We start from the raw sequence: 17,495 nt of genomic DNA, 5'->3' as shown, positions 1-17,495 counted from the left end.
TAAAGGGATATCTACTGGGTAAAGCAAAGGGATAGTTAGAGAAAGTTAAAAGTGGACCGAAAGGCCAGTTGGAGATAGAAATGGACCAGGGTAGGGGACAACTAGTACAGAGTCCAATTCAGATATATAGAGATGGACAAAGGAACAATTGTAGATAACTGAGTGAAACATGGGATCCGTTGGGAACCATTAAGATGAACAAAGGGGGGGCAGCTAGGTGACGTAGTGGATAAAGCACCAGCCCTGGATTCAGGAGGACCTGAGTTCAAATCAGACCTCAGACACTTGACACTTACTAGCTGTGTGACCCTGGGCAAGTCACTTAACCCTCATTTCGGGGGGGGGGGGGGGAGATGAACAAAGGAGTTGGGGTGGGTAGTGGTGGTGGCCAAAAGGGTCAACTGGAGCATTGTAAAGAAATCACACTCGGTGTTAATACTTGCACTATCAGCCTCACAGGGATGTTGCGAGGAAAGCATTTTGTAAAACTTAAAATGTTACAGAAATGCGAATTATAATTATGGGCAAAGGGAGCCAGTTATGGTGGACAGAGATTAGCTGGGGTAGCTTGAAATCCAGAGCTGCAGAAAGGGAGAAGGGGTCACAGGGAGCAGTCTCCTAGGAAGCAGGGCCGAGAGCTTGGCAGGTGGTGTCAGCACCTGAAACAGGCGCGGATGGGCGAGGGGAGGGGAGCCGTAAGCCTGGCATGGGCCTGCCAGAAAAGCCCGGTCAGGCGGCGCCCTGAAAGGTAGAGAGCGGGATACCCCATTCCTGTCCCTTCCTCCTGGTGGCGTTCCCCAGGTCGGCTCCCCACCGCGGGGCGCATTGCCCTTTTAACAAGAGGAGTAGCCGGCCCACTCTGCCCGCCCCGGCGTGAGCGCGCGTGTGTGCGCGCGCGGAGCCCGTCCCCCACCCCCCTTCGCCCGGGCGCTCGCCTGCTAGCTCGCTCGCTGCAGCCGCCGCGGCCGGGCGCAGCCGCGCTGCCGCTCCGCTCTCTGTGCCCGCAACCTTTCCGCCGCCTCCTCCCCCGGCCCCGGTGCCAGGGGCCTGGGGGGAAATCGCCCAGGAGCCCCCTCGCCCTAAGCTGGGCGTTCGGGCGAGGAGAGCGGATCGCGGGACGAGGAGGACGAGGAGGAAGGGAGCCGAGGTGAGCGCTCGCGGCACCCGAGGAACGCTGGGCCCGGGGGACGGGCGTGGCGGGGAAGACCCCCGGCGTCTGTCCGGGGGACGGGCGGCCAAGGAGGAGCAGGCCCAGGCCGGGCGCGCCTCTCTGGGGTGGCCTCGACGGAATTCCTGGCGCATTACTCAGAGCGGAGCAGGAGGCGAGGTGCGCCGGCCGAGCCGCCCGGCCGGCCTGGGCACCCATACCCAGGGCGCCGCCGTGTCCCGTCGCCCCCGCGCGGGCCGCGGCCCCGCCGGGGCTGCCCCCAGTGGCTAGGAAAGGAAACGGGGGCCATGGAGTTGGCATTGGGCGGGCGGGGCCGGGCACCCTGGCATTTCCCTCCTGGTTCCGCCGGTGTCCGCCACCCCACCCCCCACCTCCCGGTCGATCCGTCCCGGGCCTCGCCTGCAGCTTGCGCCCCTCCCTCCGTCTCCATCCTCCCGGGCTCTGTCTCTTTTAACCAATTTAATCTGCGTTCCTTTCTGGTTCCCCCCTCCCGGGCCTTATAACTGACTGCTTTGAGCGCCCCCCACCCCCAGCTCCCCCATTCATGCCCCACTTTCTACCCTCAGTGCCCGGCCAAGAGGCCGCTCTACCCTTCTTGTAACCAGCGCAGTGAGCCCCCACTCTCAGCTTTGTACGTCTTCTTCAACCCAGTACCCCAGCCTCCTGTCCCTTCTTTTCCTTTCCCCACTGGGGAGTTACAGGTCAGGGCTGCACTTCCGGAGGTAACTGCTGGGATTTCACTTTGAGATCTCTTTCTGTCACTTCTAGACAGCCCCATCGCCCGCTTTTTTTTCCCCTATCTCCCAAGCCCCAGCCTGTAGAACCCGAGGTAAGGCCCACCACGAGAAAGAGAGTAAACAGGGTATTGGGTGTAAAGAGGAAAAGCTCAGGATCAGTAACTCCTCTTGCCCTCCCTGTCCTTGTCCTGTATGGGCGTAGGCTGGCTCAGCCTCTCTCCTCCCAGGGTGTAGGCACCAGCTCATCCACATTCCTGGGCTCCTGCCTGACACCTTGGAGACAGTAGGATGCTTGGGTTCTGGGTCTGGGAGTAGAGTTAGGCTGTTTCTTCTTATGAGGACCCAGTCTCTTCCACCCTCCCCCAACCCCATCAGGAACTTGGTATCCCCTTTCCTCATTCTTGGTAAGAACACCATCCCCTTTCCCCTCGAGAATAATAGGGAAACAGGATGGCTCCACCCTCCCAAACTCATTGTCCTTGGAAGGAAAAGCTGGGGTTCTGGGGGCAGGTGGGTTTGAAGAGTCTCAGAGCAATAATAGATGATGTTTGGATCCCAGGTTCTGGGTGCTGAACCTTCAAAGCCTGAGGATTTCTCTGTCCTCACTTGATTTTTCTACATTTATGTTTGGAGGTGGGCTGTTGTATATATATAAGTTATATATATATATAAACATGTGTGTGTATATATATGTATATATATATATACACACACACACATGTTTCTTTCATGTTGGCTTAATCCTAGTGCCTTCTTTCTCAGATTACTTTCAATTTACCCCATATATATCTTGTATATACATAATTGTTTGTATGTTGTCTTCACTGTTAGAATTTTATAGTAAAGGCTGTTTTTTCCCTTTCTTTGTATCTTCAGGGCTTAGCACAGTATCAATTAATAAATGTTTATCAACTGACTAGGCAGATGGGGTCAGAATCCTTCAGGGTAGGAGGATTTCTCTGTTTTTCTCAGTTTTTTCTCCTATTTTCTATCTACCTCAGAACTCATCTCCCTTTTAATATTTCTGTGTTCCATCCTAATTATTCACTTACTCCGTTATTTTTCATTGCATTTTCTTTTCATCCAGCCACACTCCCAAACTGTGTCTCACTTCCCCTTTACCTGGGATCTTTGTGTCCTACCCTTTATTGGCAGGTTTAGGATAGTTCTCCAGATTGTTGGTTTCACTTTGGACAAAACTCTCCTAGATTGTTAGGTCCTTAATCTTCTCCATTATTCCCCTACCATTCTGGCCATGCCTCCTGGATAGATCCAAGGGATTTCAGGGGACTCCCTCCAATTTTCTCTATAGCCTAGTGTTTTCCCTTTGTTCCCCACAGCCCAGGAGCAGCCAGGCCCAAAGCATAGGATGGGGCCTTCCTTACAAGGGCCAGTGGCAGCCAGAGGCAACACAGTACCCCCAACCTGGGGCCAGGACACTAGGTAACAGGCTTGGGAGTTGGAGGGGGGAAGGAAAGAGGGAAGGGCACACAGGGTGAGGGAAAGACCTGGAAGAAAAGTGGCTGGAAGGTTGGGAGAAGTAGGAGATATTGGGGGCCCTGAGGGGGGTGAAATGGTGGAATGGAAGTCTCTTGTCACTTCTTCCCTTCTAGGTGCTACCTGTACCATCTCCCCCTTCTGTTTTCCAGCTGAGTGAGGTGGGAGTCTCTTAGGCCATGGCAGGTGCCTCAGTGAAGGTTGCTGTGAGGGTACGACCCTTTAACGCCCGAGAGAGCAGCCATGATGCCAAGTGTGTGGTCAGCATGCAGGGCAACACCACCTGTGAGTGAGTCCCAGGGGCACTGACAGGGATTTCTGGGATTGGGGGAAGGCTGGAGGACACTGGACATGCCCACTAGAGGCTCTGGGAGGGTTTTAGGTGAGCATAGGGTGGGGGTGGGAGCAGTCCTTTCTCTTGTGTGTTCTCTGGGCCATGGTGGGGGGGGGGAAGGAATGTTGGCCTGCAGCCCTCATTGCCCAATCAGGGAGGCAGCTCAGTGGGAAGGCAGGTCTTAGGAAGCCAAAATTAGCTCTAGTGACTAGAGGGGGTTGGGGAGTCTTAAATGGGAGCTGTGAACTGGGGCAGAGGGTTCCTGGTTCCCTGATCCAAGGGCTGAGGCTATGTGGGGAAGGAGTTCTGGGGCTGAGAGCTTGGAGCCCAGTCCTGTCCTTAACCTCATTTCTTCTTGTTAGCCATCACCAACCCCAAGCAGAGCAAGGATGCCCCCAAAAGCTTCACCTTCGACTACTCCTACTGGTCTCACACCTCGGTGAGGTTACTTATTTGGTAGGGGAGGGTAGACCCCAGTATCCTTCATGGGAGCAGGGGAGGGAAGAGCTGAGGATTTGAGGGGTGGGGAGTAGGACTTTGGGTAGTGAGGGAGGCCTGGGAATGGTAGGGTGTGGTTAGGTTCTTGGGTTCTGGGTACAGAGTAGGGACTGAGGGACAAGATATTTGAGTCCTGGAAATTGAAAGCCAAAACAGCTGGTTCTCAGCTCTTTCTTGCCCTGCTACCACCTTATGTGCTACCTGTTCTTGATCCTTCTTCTCAGGCAGAGGACCCTCAGTTTGCATCTCAGCTTCAAGTGTATCAGGATATCGGAGAAGAGATGCTGCTTCATGCCTTTGAGGGCTATAATGTCTGCATCTTTGCCTATGGGCAGACAGGTGCTGGAAAATCCTATACCATGATGGGGCGGCAGGAGCCTGGGCAGCAAGGCATTGTGCCCCAGGTACATCCCTCAGATGTAACAGAGAACTGAGATGGGGGATCCCCGGGTGCCTGGGGGACGTCACTAGCAAAGAACATGAGTATCTGGTTTGGGAAGGTAAGGATTAGAGGCTTGGAGAACTTGGGCTCAAGGGACACTTGAGAGTTCAGAAGGCACCTTAGGGTATGGATGGCTGGAAGGAGCATGAACTAGCTAAGTGGGAAAGGGAAGACTGGGTGCTAGAGCTAGGTTCCTTTTCTCGGTGGAGTTTGTGGTGATTAGAGGGCATGGAGAGGCCTGACCCTTGCCTTTTTTTGGTTCCTCCTCTCCCCTCTCCTTCAGCTCTGTGAAGACCTCTTCTCCCGGGTTAGTAAGAACCAGAATGTTCAGTTGTCCTACTCTGTGGAGGTGAGAAAAGGACTTAGAAGAATTAAATGCATGAGTGCCTGGGGGACCCAAAACTGGGTTAGGTGGGACAGAGACATAAGGTAAAACTAACCACACACCTGGATCATTGTACCCTCCGGCCCAGGTGAGCTACATGGAGATCTATTGTGAGCGTGTACGGGACCTTCTGAACCCCAAGAGCAGGGGGGGACTGCGGGTGCGAGAGCACCCCATCTTGGGTCCCTATGTTCAGGACCTGTCCAAGCTGGCAGTTACCTCCTATGCTGACATCGCTGACCTAATGGACTGTGGCAACAAGGCCCGGTGAGGGGTGGGAGGGCTGGGAGCCTGAGGGGAATAGCACTGGAGCGGGAGGAAGTCTGGGCCTGAAGTTCTAAATGCCGGAATACTAGGAAGAGGGCTGGGGCCGATTAGGCTGGATCCCTTGATTCCAATCCCCTCCTTTTCCCCTTCAGGACAGTGGCTGCCACCAACATGAATGAGACCAGTAGCCGTTCCCATGCTGTCTTCACCATTGTTTTTACCCAGCGTTGTCATGACCAGTTCTCAGGACTGGATACAGAGAAGGTGAGGCATTCTGTCGACTCTCTGGGTTCCTCACCATTTGTTATTCTTGAACCTAGGACCCATTGCTTTTCCTCTTAGGGCAGGGGAACACCCTTCCCCTTATTGGAAAGAGTATGTCACTTTGATCCTGAACATCTTTCCTCCGGTTTCCACTACTTCCTCCAAAAAGAAAAAAATAAATAATATACCCTTAGACTCCTTTCCTCCAGCCACTGAGCCGAGTAGTTGCCCAAGTTTCTGCTGGGTAGTGCCATCATGCTTCCCCTTTGCTTTTCTCTCCTTTCTTCTTTCACCTGGCCTAACTCATCCCTTCCTGTCTCTTCTTTTAACTTATGATCTCCAGGTCAGTAAAATTAGTTTGGTGGATCTGGCTGGGAGTGAGCGAGCTGATTCTTCAGGGGCCCGAGGCATGCGGCTGAAGGTAAGAAGAGACTTGGAGACGTAGGGTCAGAGTGTGGTGTGAGATCTAGGAAGAAGGTGGGGGTGGAGGAGGTTCTCTTGTTGGGGAGGTGGGAGAAGTGATTCAGGGGCCATCTCACTGTCCATATTCTTCTCTTCCCCTTTCAGGAAGGTGCCAACATAAATAAGTCCCTGACCACATTAGGAAAAGTGATCTCAGCTCTAGCAGAGATGGTGAGACCTGGACCAATACTGGGAGAAAGAGGGAATTACAGTGGTGGGAGAGGTACCATCTCATCTTCCCATACACTTTCTTTTTGTTCCTAGCAATCAAAGAAGCGGAAATCAGATTTCATCCCTTATCGGGACTCTGTGCTTACTTGGCTGCTGAAGGAGAATTTGGGTGAGAGCTCCTATGTCCCCCCCTTTCTTCCCCCCTTTCTTTATGCCACTGATTGTCCTCTCCATTTGGCTAGGTTCCCTTCTGTCCCTATATCCATTTAGTCATTTCCCTTGCCTCCCACTAACCCCATGACTTTCCTTAGGACTTCACAGTACTCTCATCGCCACCAAGACTCAATTACTATTAACCTCATAATTTTTCATTTAATTCCCACCCTCCATCCCCCAAGTGCCCTGCCCTACTATGACTCTTACGTTCACTAGCTGATCCTCACCTCTAGGTAACCACCTTTACCTTCAGCCAGCTTAACCCCTATTAAAATCCAGCCCCAATGGTTTCTCTCCTTTATTTCCAGGAGGAAATTCACGCACAGCAATGATTGCAGCTTTAAGCCCTGCAGATATCAACTATGAAGAGACACTCAGCACCCTCAGGTTGGGACCCTGAGACACTGAAGGCATCAGATGGACAGGCAGGGAAAGCCAGGGATTTAGGGGATAGTTGCTTAGGACCCTGATTTAAGGGCTTGTAGTGCCCCTGCTATACCTTTAGACACGATGATTGATTGGAAGAAATGGAGATGCAGACAGACAAACAGACCAATAAAAGGGAGCTGGCTGAAGTCTAGGCTCCCCTGACCCTCCTTCCCTGCCCCAGATATGCAGACCGCACCAAGCAGATCCGCTGTAATGCAGTTATCAATGAGGACCCCAATGCACGGTTGATCAGAGAGCTACAGGAGGAGGTAGCCCGGCTCCGAGACCTGCTGCTGGCCCAGGGACTCTCCGCCTCTGCTCTGGGAGGTATAGGGGACTGGGAGATTGGGAGCTGGGGTTCTATCCTTTGCCTAGCACTAGATTCCTCACCTGTATGTGGTTAGGGTGCTCCTTCATGCTGTTAATATTTATTATTAAATGCTTATTTATTATTTACATAGTGAAGATCTAGGATAGGTGCTCATAAAATTTACAAATGGCACAAAGTTCATACCTAATACCTTGGAGAGAATCAGGATTCAGAATTATCTTGATAGACAAGAATTCTGGGACCAAGCCAGCAAGACAACATAGGTATAAATAGAAATTTCTTTTTTAAAAGTCACCTTTGTTGGGGCAGCTAGATGGCGCAGTGGTTAAAGCACCGGCCCTGGATTCAGGAGTACCTGAGTTCAAATCCGGCCTCAGACACTTGACACTTACTAGCTGTGTGACCATGGGCAAGTCACTTAACCCCCATTGCCTCAAAAAAAAAAAAAATTAAAAAAAAAAAAGTCACCTTTGTAAGTATAGAGACCTGGCTTGGCAGCAGTTGTTAAGAAAAAGATCTGGGAATTTTCAGAAGTGTGTAGAGTTCAGATCAGAGGAAGGTTATAACCCTAATATATTCTGTACTGGTCAGATCACATCTCTAACATTGTTTTCTATTTTGAGTCTTTTGGGGGGGGGGTTTGAGGCAATTGGGGTTAAGTGACTTGCCCAGGGTCACACAGCTAGTAAGCGTTAAGTGTCTGAGGTCAGATTTGAATTCAGGTACTCCTGACTCCAGGGCCAGTGCTCTATCCACTGCGCCACCCAGCTGCCCTTTATTTTGAGTCATTTTTAAAGGGACATTGATAGATTGGAGCACATCCAGAAGAAAAAACTAAGGAGGATACAGAATTGTCTTATTCTTTACACATGCCACAATATTAATTGTAATGATAACAGCCAGTATTTATAAAGATCTTTAAGGTTTGCAGAGCACCTTATGATTATTATCTCATTTAAATCCTCATAACTATCTCCATTTTACAGATGGGGAAGCTGAAGCAAGCAGAAGTTAAGTAACATCAGGGTCCCATAGCTAACTGTCAGACAGAATTTGAACTCAGGTCTTCCTGACTACAGGCCCAGTACCCTATCTACTGTGCTACCTAGTTGCCATAATTATTCCCATCTCTGCCCTTCTCAGAACATGAAAGACAACCATGTAGCAGATAGGGTGGGTTTATCCCCCCCTTGTTTCAGAGGGCAGGGCCAATGGGTGAATATTAATGGAGAAGATTTTTCTAATAGTGCTGTTCAACAATGGAATGGATGGATTGAAATACTTAATGAGGCAATTAGTGAGCTTCCTGTCCTTGAAGATATTCAAGTGTGGTTGGAGGAAGATGATTTGTTCTCCCTCTCCCCACCCCTAGCCTTCCTCTATACCAAACTTTACTATTTCTATTGAGGATATACAGCACTATCTTTTTTATTGGGAGTCATTCCTCATTCTTATATTTAATTAGTTACTAAGTGTTAGTGATATTACCTCCCTTCATTTCGCTTTCTTTCTTTCTTTCTTTCGGCACAGGGCAGTGGGGGTTAAGTGACTTGCCCAGGGTCACACAGCTAGTGAGTGTCAAATGTCTGAGTCCAGATTTGAACTCAGGTCCTCCTGAATCCAGGGCTGGTGCTTTATCTACTGCACCACCTAGCTGCACCCCCTTTCCTTCTTTCAACACAGTTATTACCCTAGTTCAGGCCCTCAGGCCCTAATCCTGTCATCCCATTTTGCTGGAACTATTAAAATAACCTCCTAATTGGTTTCTTTGCTTCTCCTCTCTTGCCTCTTCAATTCATCCTCTATATAATTACCAAAATAATCTCAGGTTGTAGGTCTAATCATCTCACCCTCTTGTTAAAAAACAATTTTTAGTGTTTTTCTAATTTTTTTTAGGATGCAATATAAACATCTCAGTCTGGCATTCAAAGCCCCCCATAACTTGGTAGCAGCCTATTCCAGACTTGATATTTCATATTACTCCTTAATATTCTCTAATTGCAGCCAAATTGGCCCTCTAGTTATTCCCTGAATTTAATATGTGATTTCCTATTTGTATGCCTTGTCACAAGCCATCCCCTAGTCCTGGAATCCTCACCTCCCTTCTTCTCAGAATCTTTATTGTCCAGCTCAGATTCCATTGACCCCGAAGCCTTGTTTTGGTTTTCTGGGTGATGCTTTTCCTATCCTCAAATTACCTTGTACTTACTTATCTTTGGATATGTATCTTCCCAGCAAAATGGAGGCTCTTTTAGAGCAGGAAGTCTGTGTATCATCCCTGTCGTATAGTGCTTAAGAGCTTCATGTACTGAATTTTTGATGAACAGCTGTAGGAAGGATTCTTACTCTGGATTAGATGATTTCTAAACTCCTTTCTAATTCCATAGGGTTCCATGGTTCTTGATGTCTTTTTCTTTTATAGTATTTTGGTCTTTTCAGACTCATTCTCTTTTGCCTCTTTTTCTGTCCCAGTTGCAAAACTGGAGGAGGGAAGCTGTGGGACTGGCTTGCCTGCTCTGTCATCCCCACCTGCCCCAGACTCACCTTTGAGTCCCCCCGTTCACAATGGGGAGCTGGAGTCATCATTCTCTTCCAATACTGAGCCCCATATTGGACCTGAGGAAGCTATGGAGAGACTACAGGTGAGAAGCCTGGGAGTCCATCAACAAGTGGGAGAGGGAGCTAGAGCAGTTTCTTGGAGTGGGAGGGTGCTGGGGCTTTGTGTGTTTGAGAGTTCTCCATGGGAGATGCTTGTCAGGGGATGTGCTGACCCGTTGTCTCTGGATCCAGGAGACAGAAAAGATCATTGCAGAGCTGAATGAAACGTGGGAGGAGAAGCTACGTAAGACAGAAGCCCTGAGAATGGAGAGGTATGGACTTGTGAGGTCTACGGATACCTAGGTGTCCAGAAAAGGAAGAACTAGGGGTTGGCTTATCTATTCCTATGGAAAAGAAGCATAGGGAGCAAAAGGGAAGCAATCTGAGCATCTCTTTTCCTTTTCTGCAGAGAAGCATTGCTGGCAGAGATGGGTGTAGCTGTACGAGAGGATGGGGGGACTGTTGGCGTCTTTTCCCCCAAGAAGGTGAGAAGGCCAGGTGAAGAGTCAAAGGGGAAATCTACACTAATGAGGGGAGGGATGGTAGGAATGGTGGGCAAAAGGAATGTTTGTATTTGATTCCGTTGTCTCACCCTGTGATCTGTCCCTCCAGCATTACTAACTTTTCTCCCTCTTTTTCTTGATTTCTTATCATACAGCCTCATCTGTCTTTTACTTCCCCTCCCAGCCACTTGAGTTGCCTATGTGCCCTGCTCTGTAGGGGCATGCAGAAGTCCCTGCTCTAAATCAATTAGTCAAACATTTATAAAGTACCTACTATCTTCCAGGAACTGGGATTGTGAAAACAAAGATAGAAACTTCCTTTTGGGAATTAAAGGACAAAGATAGAGCCTCCTACCCACAAGGAAGCTTATATCCTAATGGAGGAGACAATACACATACACACAAGTATATACAGCAAGGGGGCAGCTAGATGGCGCAGTGGATAAAGCACTGGCCCTGGATTCAGGAGGACCTGAGTTCAATTCCAGCCTCAGACACTTGACAATTACTAGCTGTGTGACCCTGGGCAAGTCACTTAACCCTCATTGCCCCTCAGGAAAAAAACAATAATAATGATAATAATCTAGGGGAGAGAGAATGAGGGGCTGAACTAAGATACTCAGGGTGGAAAGAAGGGGTCTGGTGGAAGAGATGTTGTGGAAGTAGAAATGACAAGATAACAACTGATTGGAGGTTAGGGAAAGTGAGGAGTCCAGAATAATACTGAGGTTACGAACCTGAGATAGCGATACCTTTAACAAAAATTGGCAAGTTTGGAAGAAAGGAGGGTTTGGGGGGAAAAGAAAATGAGTTTACTTTTAGACATCTTGACTTTAAGATTTCTCTGGGACATCTGGTTTCAAATGCCCATATAGGCATTTTGTGATGTGGGACCAAAGCTCAGTGGCGACAGGGATCAGATATATCTGAGTCATCTATAGAGAGATGACGGTTAAACATATGGGAATTGTTGAGGTTATCAAGAGAAAGAGTCTTGAAGAAGTGTTTCTTCTTTGTGTCATGGACAGAACCCTTTGGTAGTCTGGTGAAGGCTATGTACTCCTCAGAATAAGGGTTTTTAAATGCATAAAATAAAACTCATAGGAAACCAATGGGGGCATCTAGGTGGTACAGTGGATAGAGAACTGGCCCTGGATTCAGGAGGTCCTGAGTTCAAATCCAGCCTCAGACACTTGACACTAGCTATGTGACCCTGGACAAGTCACTTAACCCCAGTTGCTCCACCAAAAAGAAGAAGAAGGAAACCAATTATTAGAAATAGTTATCAAAATATTAAAATAACAAGCTCATGGTACCTAGGTTAAGGACCTGTAGTGTAGAGGGAAAGAAAAAAGAACCTAGAACAGAACCTTGGGGAACAGTCCACAGTTAGGGTGCATGTTATGGATGATGAACCAGCCAAGGAAACTGAGAAGAAGCTGTCAGACAAGTAGGAAGAGAATCAGGAGGGTAGGCTTACAGAAACCCAAAGGTGAGAGTGTAGGAGGGGAGGGTGGTCAGCAGTATCAAATTCAGTGGAAAGGTGACAGATGAGGACTGAGAAAGAACCATCAAATTAGGTAATTAAAAGAGATTGTTGGAGCAGCTAGGTGGTGCAGTGAATAAAGCACTGGCCCTGGGTTCAGGAGGACCTGAGTTCAAATATGGCCTCAGATACTTGACACCTACTAACTGTGTGACCCTGGGCAAGTCACTTAACCCTCATTGCTCTGGGGGGGTGGGGGGAGAGATTGTTGATAACTATTTTTATTGTTTTATTTGAGTGGTGAGGTCAGAGGCCACATTGCAAAAAGGAGTAAGTAAAAGGAGAGGAATTGGAGGCAACACATATAGACAGCATTTTCTAGGAGTTCAGCTGCTAAAGGGAGGAGAGATTTAGTATGGCAGCTTGAGGGATGAAGTGCCTTTTTTTTTTTTTTTTTAGTGAGGCAATTGGGGTTAAGTGACTTGCCCAGGGTCACACAGCTAGTAAGTGTTAAGTGTCTGAGGCCAGATTTGAACTCAGGTACTCCTGACTCCAGGGCAGATATGCCACCTAGCTGCCCCGATGAAGTGCCTTTTGAAGGTTTTTTAAAGATGGAGACTTGGGTATATTTTTGAAGGCAGTACGGAAGGTGCCATCCCTTAAGAGCTTATAATCTGCTTGGGGAGACAAGGCTAATGAACATTAAAATGAAGTACTAAATTGTATAGTCCTGATTCTGAGTATAATAGGAATCAGAGAAAGGTTAAGTTTTGATGCCAGAATAGTCAGGTTCATGGAGGAAGGAGCACTTTAGCTAAGCCTTTAAGGATGAGAAGTATTTGTACAGGCCGAGTAAAATGAGGGAGAGCATTACAGTCTTCTGGTGGGTACTGAATTTGATTGAATTGAAGGCATTCCATCTTGGGAAAATAGCATATGTAAAGATAGAAATGGGAATTATTTTGGTTTGTGTACAGAACCATGAGGAGACTAATTTGGATCAGATACTTCATACTGGACAGTTGGGACTGTTCATCTAGAATTGGAAGGCCTTGAATTCCAAGCTAAGCAGTTTGGACTTGACAGGTCACACTGGATGTTGTAAGGGGTAGGGAGTAGGTTCTTAAGCAAGGGAGAGACATGAAAACATGAAGGGACATGAAGCAGGGTGAGATGAGACTTGTTCTGTTGGGCCCCAGAGGCCCAACATTGCAGGAGCAGTGGATCGAAACTTCAAAGAGGCAAATCTGTGCTTGATGTCAAGGAAAACTTCTAACAGAACTATCCCATAATTAAATTAGCTGCATTCAGAGGGAACAGGTGCACTCTTCTCTGGTGATCTTTATATAGAGTTTGGAGGACCATTTCTTTGTGACCACTCCTTTTGAGTTTGGGTTGGATTAGATGTCTACAAGGGACCCTTCCAGCTCTGAAATTCTGAGACTATGAAGTTGTATTTTAGGAAGATTAGTCTAGCAACCATGTGTAGAAAGTAAGAGAAAATGAAATTAAGGCCCAAAGTAGGACTTGGGTTTGGGACAGTTGTATTGGTCTAGACATAAGGCAGGAAGATTCTGGTTTTAAGTGGTGGCAATGAAAATTGATAGGCAAAATCATTTTTAAAAGGAGAGATTTTGTGCACTTGTATAACCCACATCCAATTGCTTACCACCTCAGGGAGGGGGGAGGAAAGGAAGGAGGGATAAAATTTTGAATTCAAAACTATAAATAAAAATGTTTATTATTAGAAAAAAAGAGAAATTTTGTAGATGTAATAGAATTTGGTGACAGTGTATGAGAGGAAGAAAAGACTTAAAGATAACCCCAAAGTTTTCTAACCAGAGAGACAAAGAAATGGTGTTAATAAAATTGGGGAATTGGGAAGGGGTGCAATGAGTTGGTAAGTTTTACTTTGGGACTTATTTAGTTTTATATGAGAATGGAACATTTGCATGTAGATGTCTTTTAGGCAGTTAGAAGAGGGACCCAGACTAAAGGTGAGATTAGGTCTCAAGATGTAAGAGTTACTGGTATAAAGGTGATAATTGGCTCCATAGTGGTAGATGAACTCTCTGAAGTTAGTAACTGGAGAACAGAAGGCCAGGAGAGATAGGGTTAGAGGGCACCCACAATAGGAAGTGGAAGGGGGTAGCTAGGTGGTGCAGTGGATAAAGCACCGTCCTTGGATTCAGGAGGACCTGAGTTCAAATCCACCCTCAGACACTTGACACTTACTAGCTGTGTGACCCTGGGCAAGTCACTTAACCCCCATTGCCCTGGAAAAAAAAAAGGAGAAAAAAAAGCTTTAATTAGAAGTGGGAGGAATAAGAGAAGCCAACAGTAAAAACAATAACATATATGTGTGTATATGTATACATATATATACATATTATATATTCAGATACTTTATGACACATACTCTTTAATCCAGTAACATTGGTCTCCTGGTTGTTGCACAAACAAGACACTCCATCTCGTGGCTTCTGGCATTTTCTTTGACTGTCCCCCATACCTAGAATGCTCACCCTCTTAATTTCCACTTACTGACTTCCTTTAAGTCCCAACTAAAATCTCATCTACTACAGGATGCCTTTCCCAACCCCATTAATTCTAGTGCTTTTCCTCTCTTAATTATTTCCTATTTATCCTTTTTGTTTGTACATATTTATTTGCTTGTTGTCTTCCCCATTAGATTATGAGATCCTTGAGGGCAGAGACCATCTTTGCCTCTTTTTGTATTCCTAGTGCTTAGCCCAGTGCCAGGATCTTAATTGTGTATTGACTGACTTTCTGGCTTGAAGGTTTGCAAAGTGCTTTATATACATCATCCCATTTTAACCTTACAACAACTCTTCTGAGGTAGGTAATACCGCTATATTATCTTATTTTACATTGGAGGAAGTCAAGGCTCAGAGAGGTTAGGTGACTTGCCTAAGTGTCCAAAACGAGATTTGAACCCAGATCTTCCAGTGCTCCAATCAGAGTGTAGCTATCTCACCTTTTCATTAATAGAGTAATTTAGAGAGCTAAGAGAACCCTAACCAGAACCCTGCCAGGGGAGGGATCTTTCTCAAAATGGGGTGGCCAACAATACTGTATGCCACATAGAGGTCAAGGAGCAAAAGACTGATAGGTGACTATTAAACTTGGCAAGAAGGGAATCATTATGAGTTTCTGAGAGAGCTGTTCCAGTAGAAGTGTAGAGACAGATGACAAGGGCCAGGAAGTAAAGGCAGCATCCGTGAAAGGAGTATGATAGGCAGAAGAAGCAAATGAATTAGTACGGGGGAAGGCTTTAAATGAAGCCTTCTTTAAGAGGTTGAAAGATAGGAGCATGTTTGCATATTCCTCTTTTGATCATTAGAGACAGATAGACAGACAGGATATTAGAGGTTTGTATTTAATTGAGGAAATGAAGGTTCAGGAGAAGTAGGGGCCTGCATTGTACATGCAGTGCAACCAGAATTCAGAGAACTGGTTTGAATCCTCAGTCTGACACTTAAGATTTAGGGAGGCTGCATAGGATAGTGGAAAGAAACCTGGACTCAAATCTCACCTCTTAAACTTATTTCCTTTGGGGGCAGCTAGGTGGCGCAGTGGATGGAGCACCGGCCCTGGAGTCAGGAGGACCTGAGTTCAAATCCGGCCTCAGACACTTAACATTTAACTAGCTGTGTGACCCTAGGCAAGTCACTTAACCCCAATTGCCTCACCAAAAAAAAAAAAGAATGTAAAAAAAAATCAACTTATTTCCTTTGTGATTTTGGGCAAGTCACTTAACTTCCTTAGATCTCAATTTCTTTATAAAATGAGAGGGTTGGATTGGACAGCCTCTGAAGTCCTATCCAGCTTGAAATCTGTGACCCTACATTCCTAGCATATAACTGTGTCCAAGTCATGTAGGCTTTTAGTGTGAGTTCCTTCCTCTGTAACATGGAGATAAGTACTTATTTTTTAATTTTTATTCTTTTTTTCTAGTGAGGCAATTGGGATTAAGTGACTTGCTCAGGTACTCCTGACTCCAGGGTCAGTGCTCTATCCACTGCGCCACCTAGCTGCCCCGGGATAAGTACTTATAATAAGTGCCTCACAGGGCTGTCTTGAGGGAAGTACTTTCTTAAATGTTAGTGTTGAATAAATATGAGTTATTAGGTTAAAATGTGGTTCATAGTAAAGTTGGAAAGGTCAATTCTTGAGATGCAAAGGAAAATTGTTTCCTTTTGAAACTGGAGGGAAGAATGAGATAAGACATAGATACTGCTATTTTTTTTCTTTCTTTCTTTCTTTTTTTTTTGGTGAGGCAATTGGGGTTAAGTGACTTGCCCAGGGTCACACACCTAGTAAGTGTCAGGTGTCTGAGGTCGGATTTGAACTCAGGTCTTCCTGAATCCAGGGCTGGTGCTTTATCCACTGCGCCACCTAGCTGCCCCGATACTGCTATTTTTTAAGTGAAAACAATGTTATATGAGGGGGTTCTTGCCAATAATCTCTATCTGTTATAAAGTAGGATTTTATTATTATTTTTTGAAATTTTCATTTAATAGTATTTCCCCCCAGTTACATGTAAAGATAGTTTTCATCATCCATTTTTGTAAGATTTTGAGTTCCAAATTTTTTCTTCCCTCCCTTCCTTCCCTCCTGCCCCCCCAAGACAGCAAACAACTTGATATAGGTTATACATGTACAATCGTGTTAAACATACTTCTACATTAGTCATGTTGTGAAAGAAGAATCAACAAAAGGGATAAACCATAAGAAAGAAATAATAAAAAAACAACAACAAAAAATGAAAATAGTATACCTCAATCTGCATTCAGACTCCATAGTTCTTTCTCTGGATTTGGAGAGCATTTTCCATCATGAGTCTTTTGGAATTATCTGGGATCATTGCATTGCTGAGAAGAGCTAATTCTGTCACCCAGTGTTGCTGTTATTATGTACAATGTTCTGTTTTATGTACAATGTTCTGTTTCTGCTCACTTCATTCAGCATTATTTCATGTAAGTCCAGGTTTTTCTGAAATCCACCCACTCACCATTTCTTACTGCACAATAATATTCCATTATGTTCATATACCACAACTTGTTCAGCCATTCCCCAATTGATGGGCATTCCCTCAATTTCCAATTCTTTACTACCACAAAAAGAGCATCTATAAACATTTTTGCACATGTAAGTCCTTTTCCCTTATGATCTCTTTGGGATACAGACTTAGTAGGGATATCGGTAGATCAAAGGGTATGTAATGTTTTATAGCCCTTTGGGCATAGTTCTAAATTGCTCTGTAGGATTTTATTATTCAATTTAACAAACATTTCTTAAACTTCTGCCATGTGTCAGACCCTGACCTAAATGCAAAAGATACAAAAACAAAAATGACATTTCTGGCCCTCAGGGAGCTTACTAGGGGGAAATACATCATGTACACAGTTAAATAAAGACAAGGCAGTTTGAGGAGGGAGAGCTCACTGACAACTGGGAAGTTTGGGGGAAGGCTTCATATATTGAAGAAAGTAGAAATAAGGAGACCAATAGGTTATTGCAGTCATCCAGACAAGACGCCTAAATTAAGATAGTTGCTGTGTTAATGTAAGGAAAGGGTTGTACGGGATGATGTGTTGTAGAGGCATTAGCCACAAAACTTGGCAGTTGACAGTATTGGGGATGAGGAAGAAGAGGAAGCAGTTAATGATGCCTGAGGTTGCAA

At 46.2% G+C, this 17,495-nt stretch overlaps 1 protein-coding gene across 3 annotated transcripts in view; it reads left to right on the top strand.

Annotated features, from left to right (window-relative positions):
- Positions 1-916: 916 nt before the first annotated feature.
- KIF1C (kinesin family member 1C) overlaps positions 917-17,495 on the top strand; it is a 33,324-nt gene continuing 16,745 nt past the window's right edge. The window contains exons 1-16 of one of the 3 annotated variants that reach the window (XM_043963369.1): positions 917-1,147; positions 3,246-3,348; positions 3,555-3,691; positions 4,099-4,175; positions 4,459-4,638; positions 4,960-5,025; positions 5,150-5,328; positions 5,481-5,592; positions 5,936-6,013; positions 6,160-6,225; positions 6,319-6,394; positions 6,750-6,828; positions 7,052-7,197; positions 9,674-9,843; positions 9,992-10,071; positions 10,209-10,284. In XM_043963369.1, the coding sequence (XP_043819304.1) occupies positions 3,646-3,691; positions 4,099-4,175; positions 4,459-4,638; positions 4,960-5,025; positions 5,150-5,328; positions 5,481-5,592; positions 5,936-6,013; positions 6,160-6,225; positions 6,319-6,394; positions 6,750-6,828; positions 7,052-7,197; positions 9,674-9,843; positions 9,992-10,071; positions 10,209-10,284 (1,431 nt within the window). In that variant the 5' untranslated portion in view covers positions 917-1,147; positions 3,246-3,348; positions 3,555-3,645. Of the gene's footprint in view, positions 1,148-3,245; positions 3,349-3,518; positions 3,692-4,098; positions 4,176-4,458; positions 4,639-4,959; positions 5,026-5,149; positions 5,329-5,480; positions 5,593-5,935; positions 6,014-6,159; positions 6,226-6,318; positions 6,395-6,749; positions 6,829-7,051; positions 7,198-9,673; positions 9,844-9,991; positions 10,072-10,208; positions 10,285-17,495 lie in introns of all 3 variants that reach the window. The other 2 variants (XM_043963367.1, XM_043963368.1) reach the window with 2 other exon arrangements.

This window comes from Dromiciops gliroides, chromosome 4 (assembly GCF_019393635.1).
Source record: "Dromiciops gliroides isolate mDroGli1 chromosome 4, mDroGli1.pri, whole genome shotgun sequence".
Lineage (NCBI taxonomy): Eukaryota > Metazoa > Chordata > Mammalia > Microbiotheria > Microbiotheriidae > Dromiciops > Dromiciops gliroides.
This window is presented reverse-complemented; position numbering and strand designations above follow the sequence as displayed.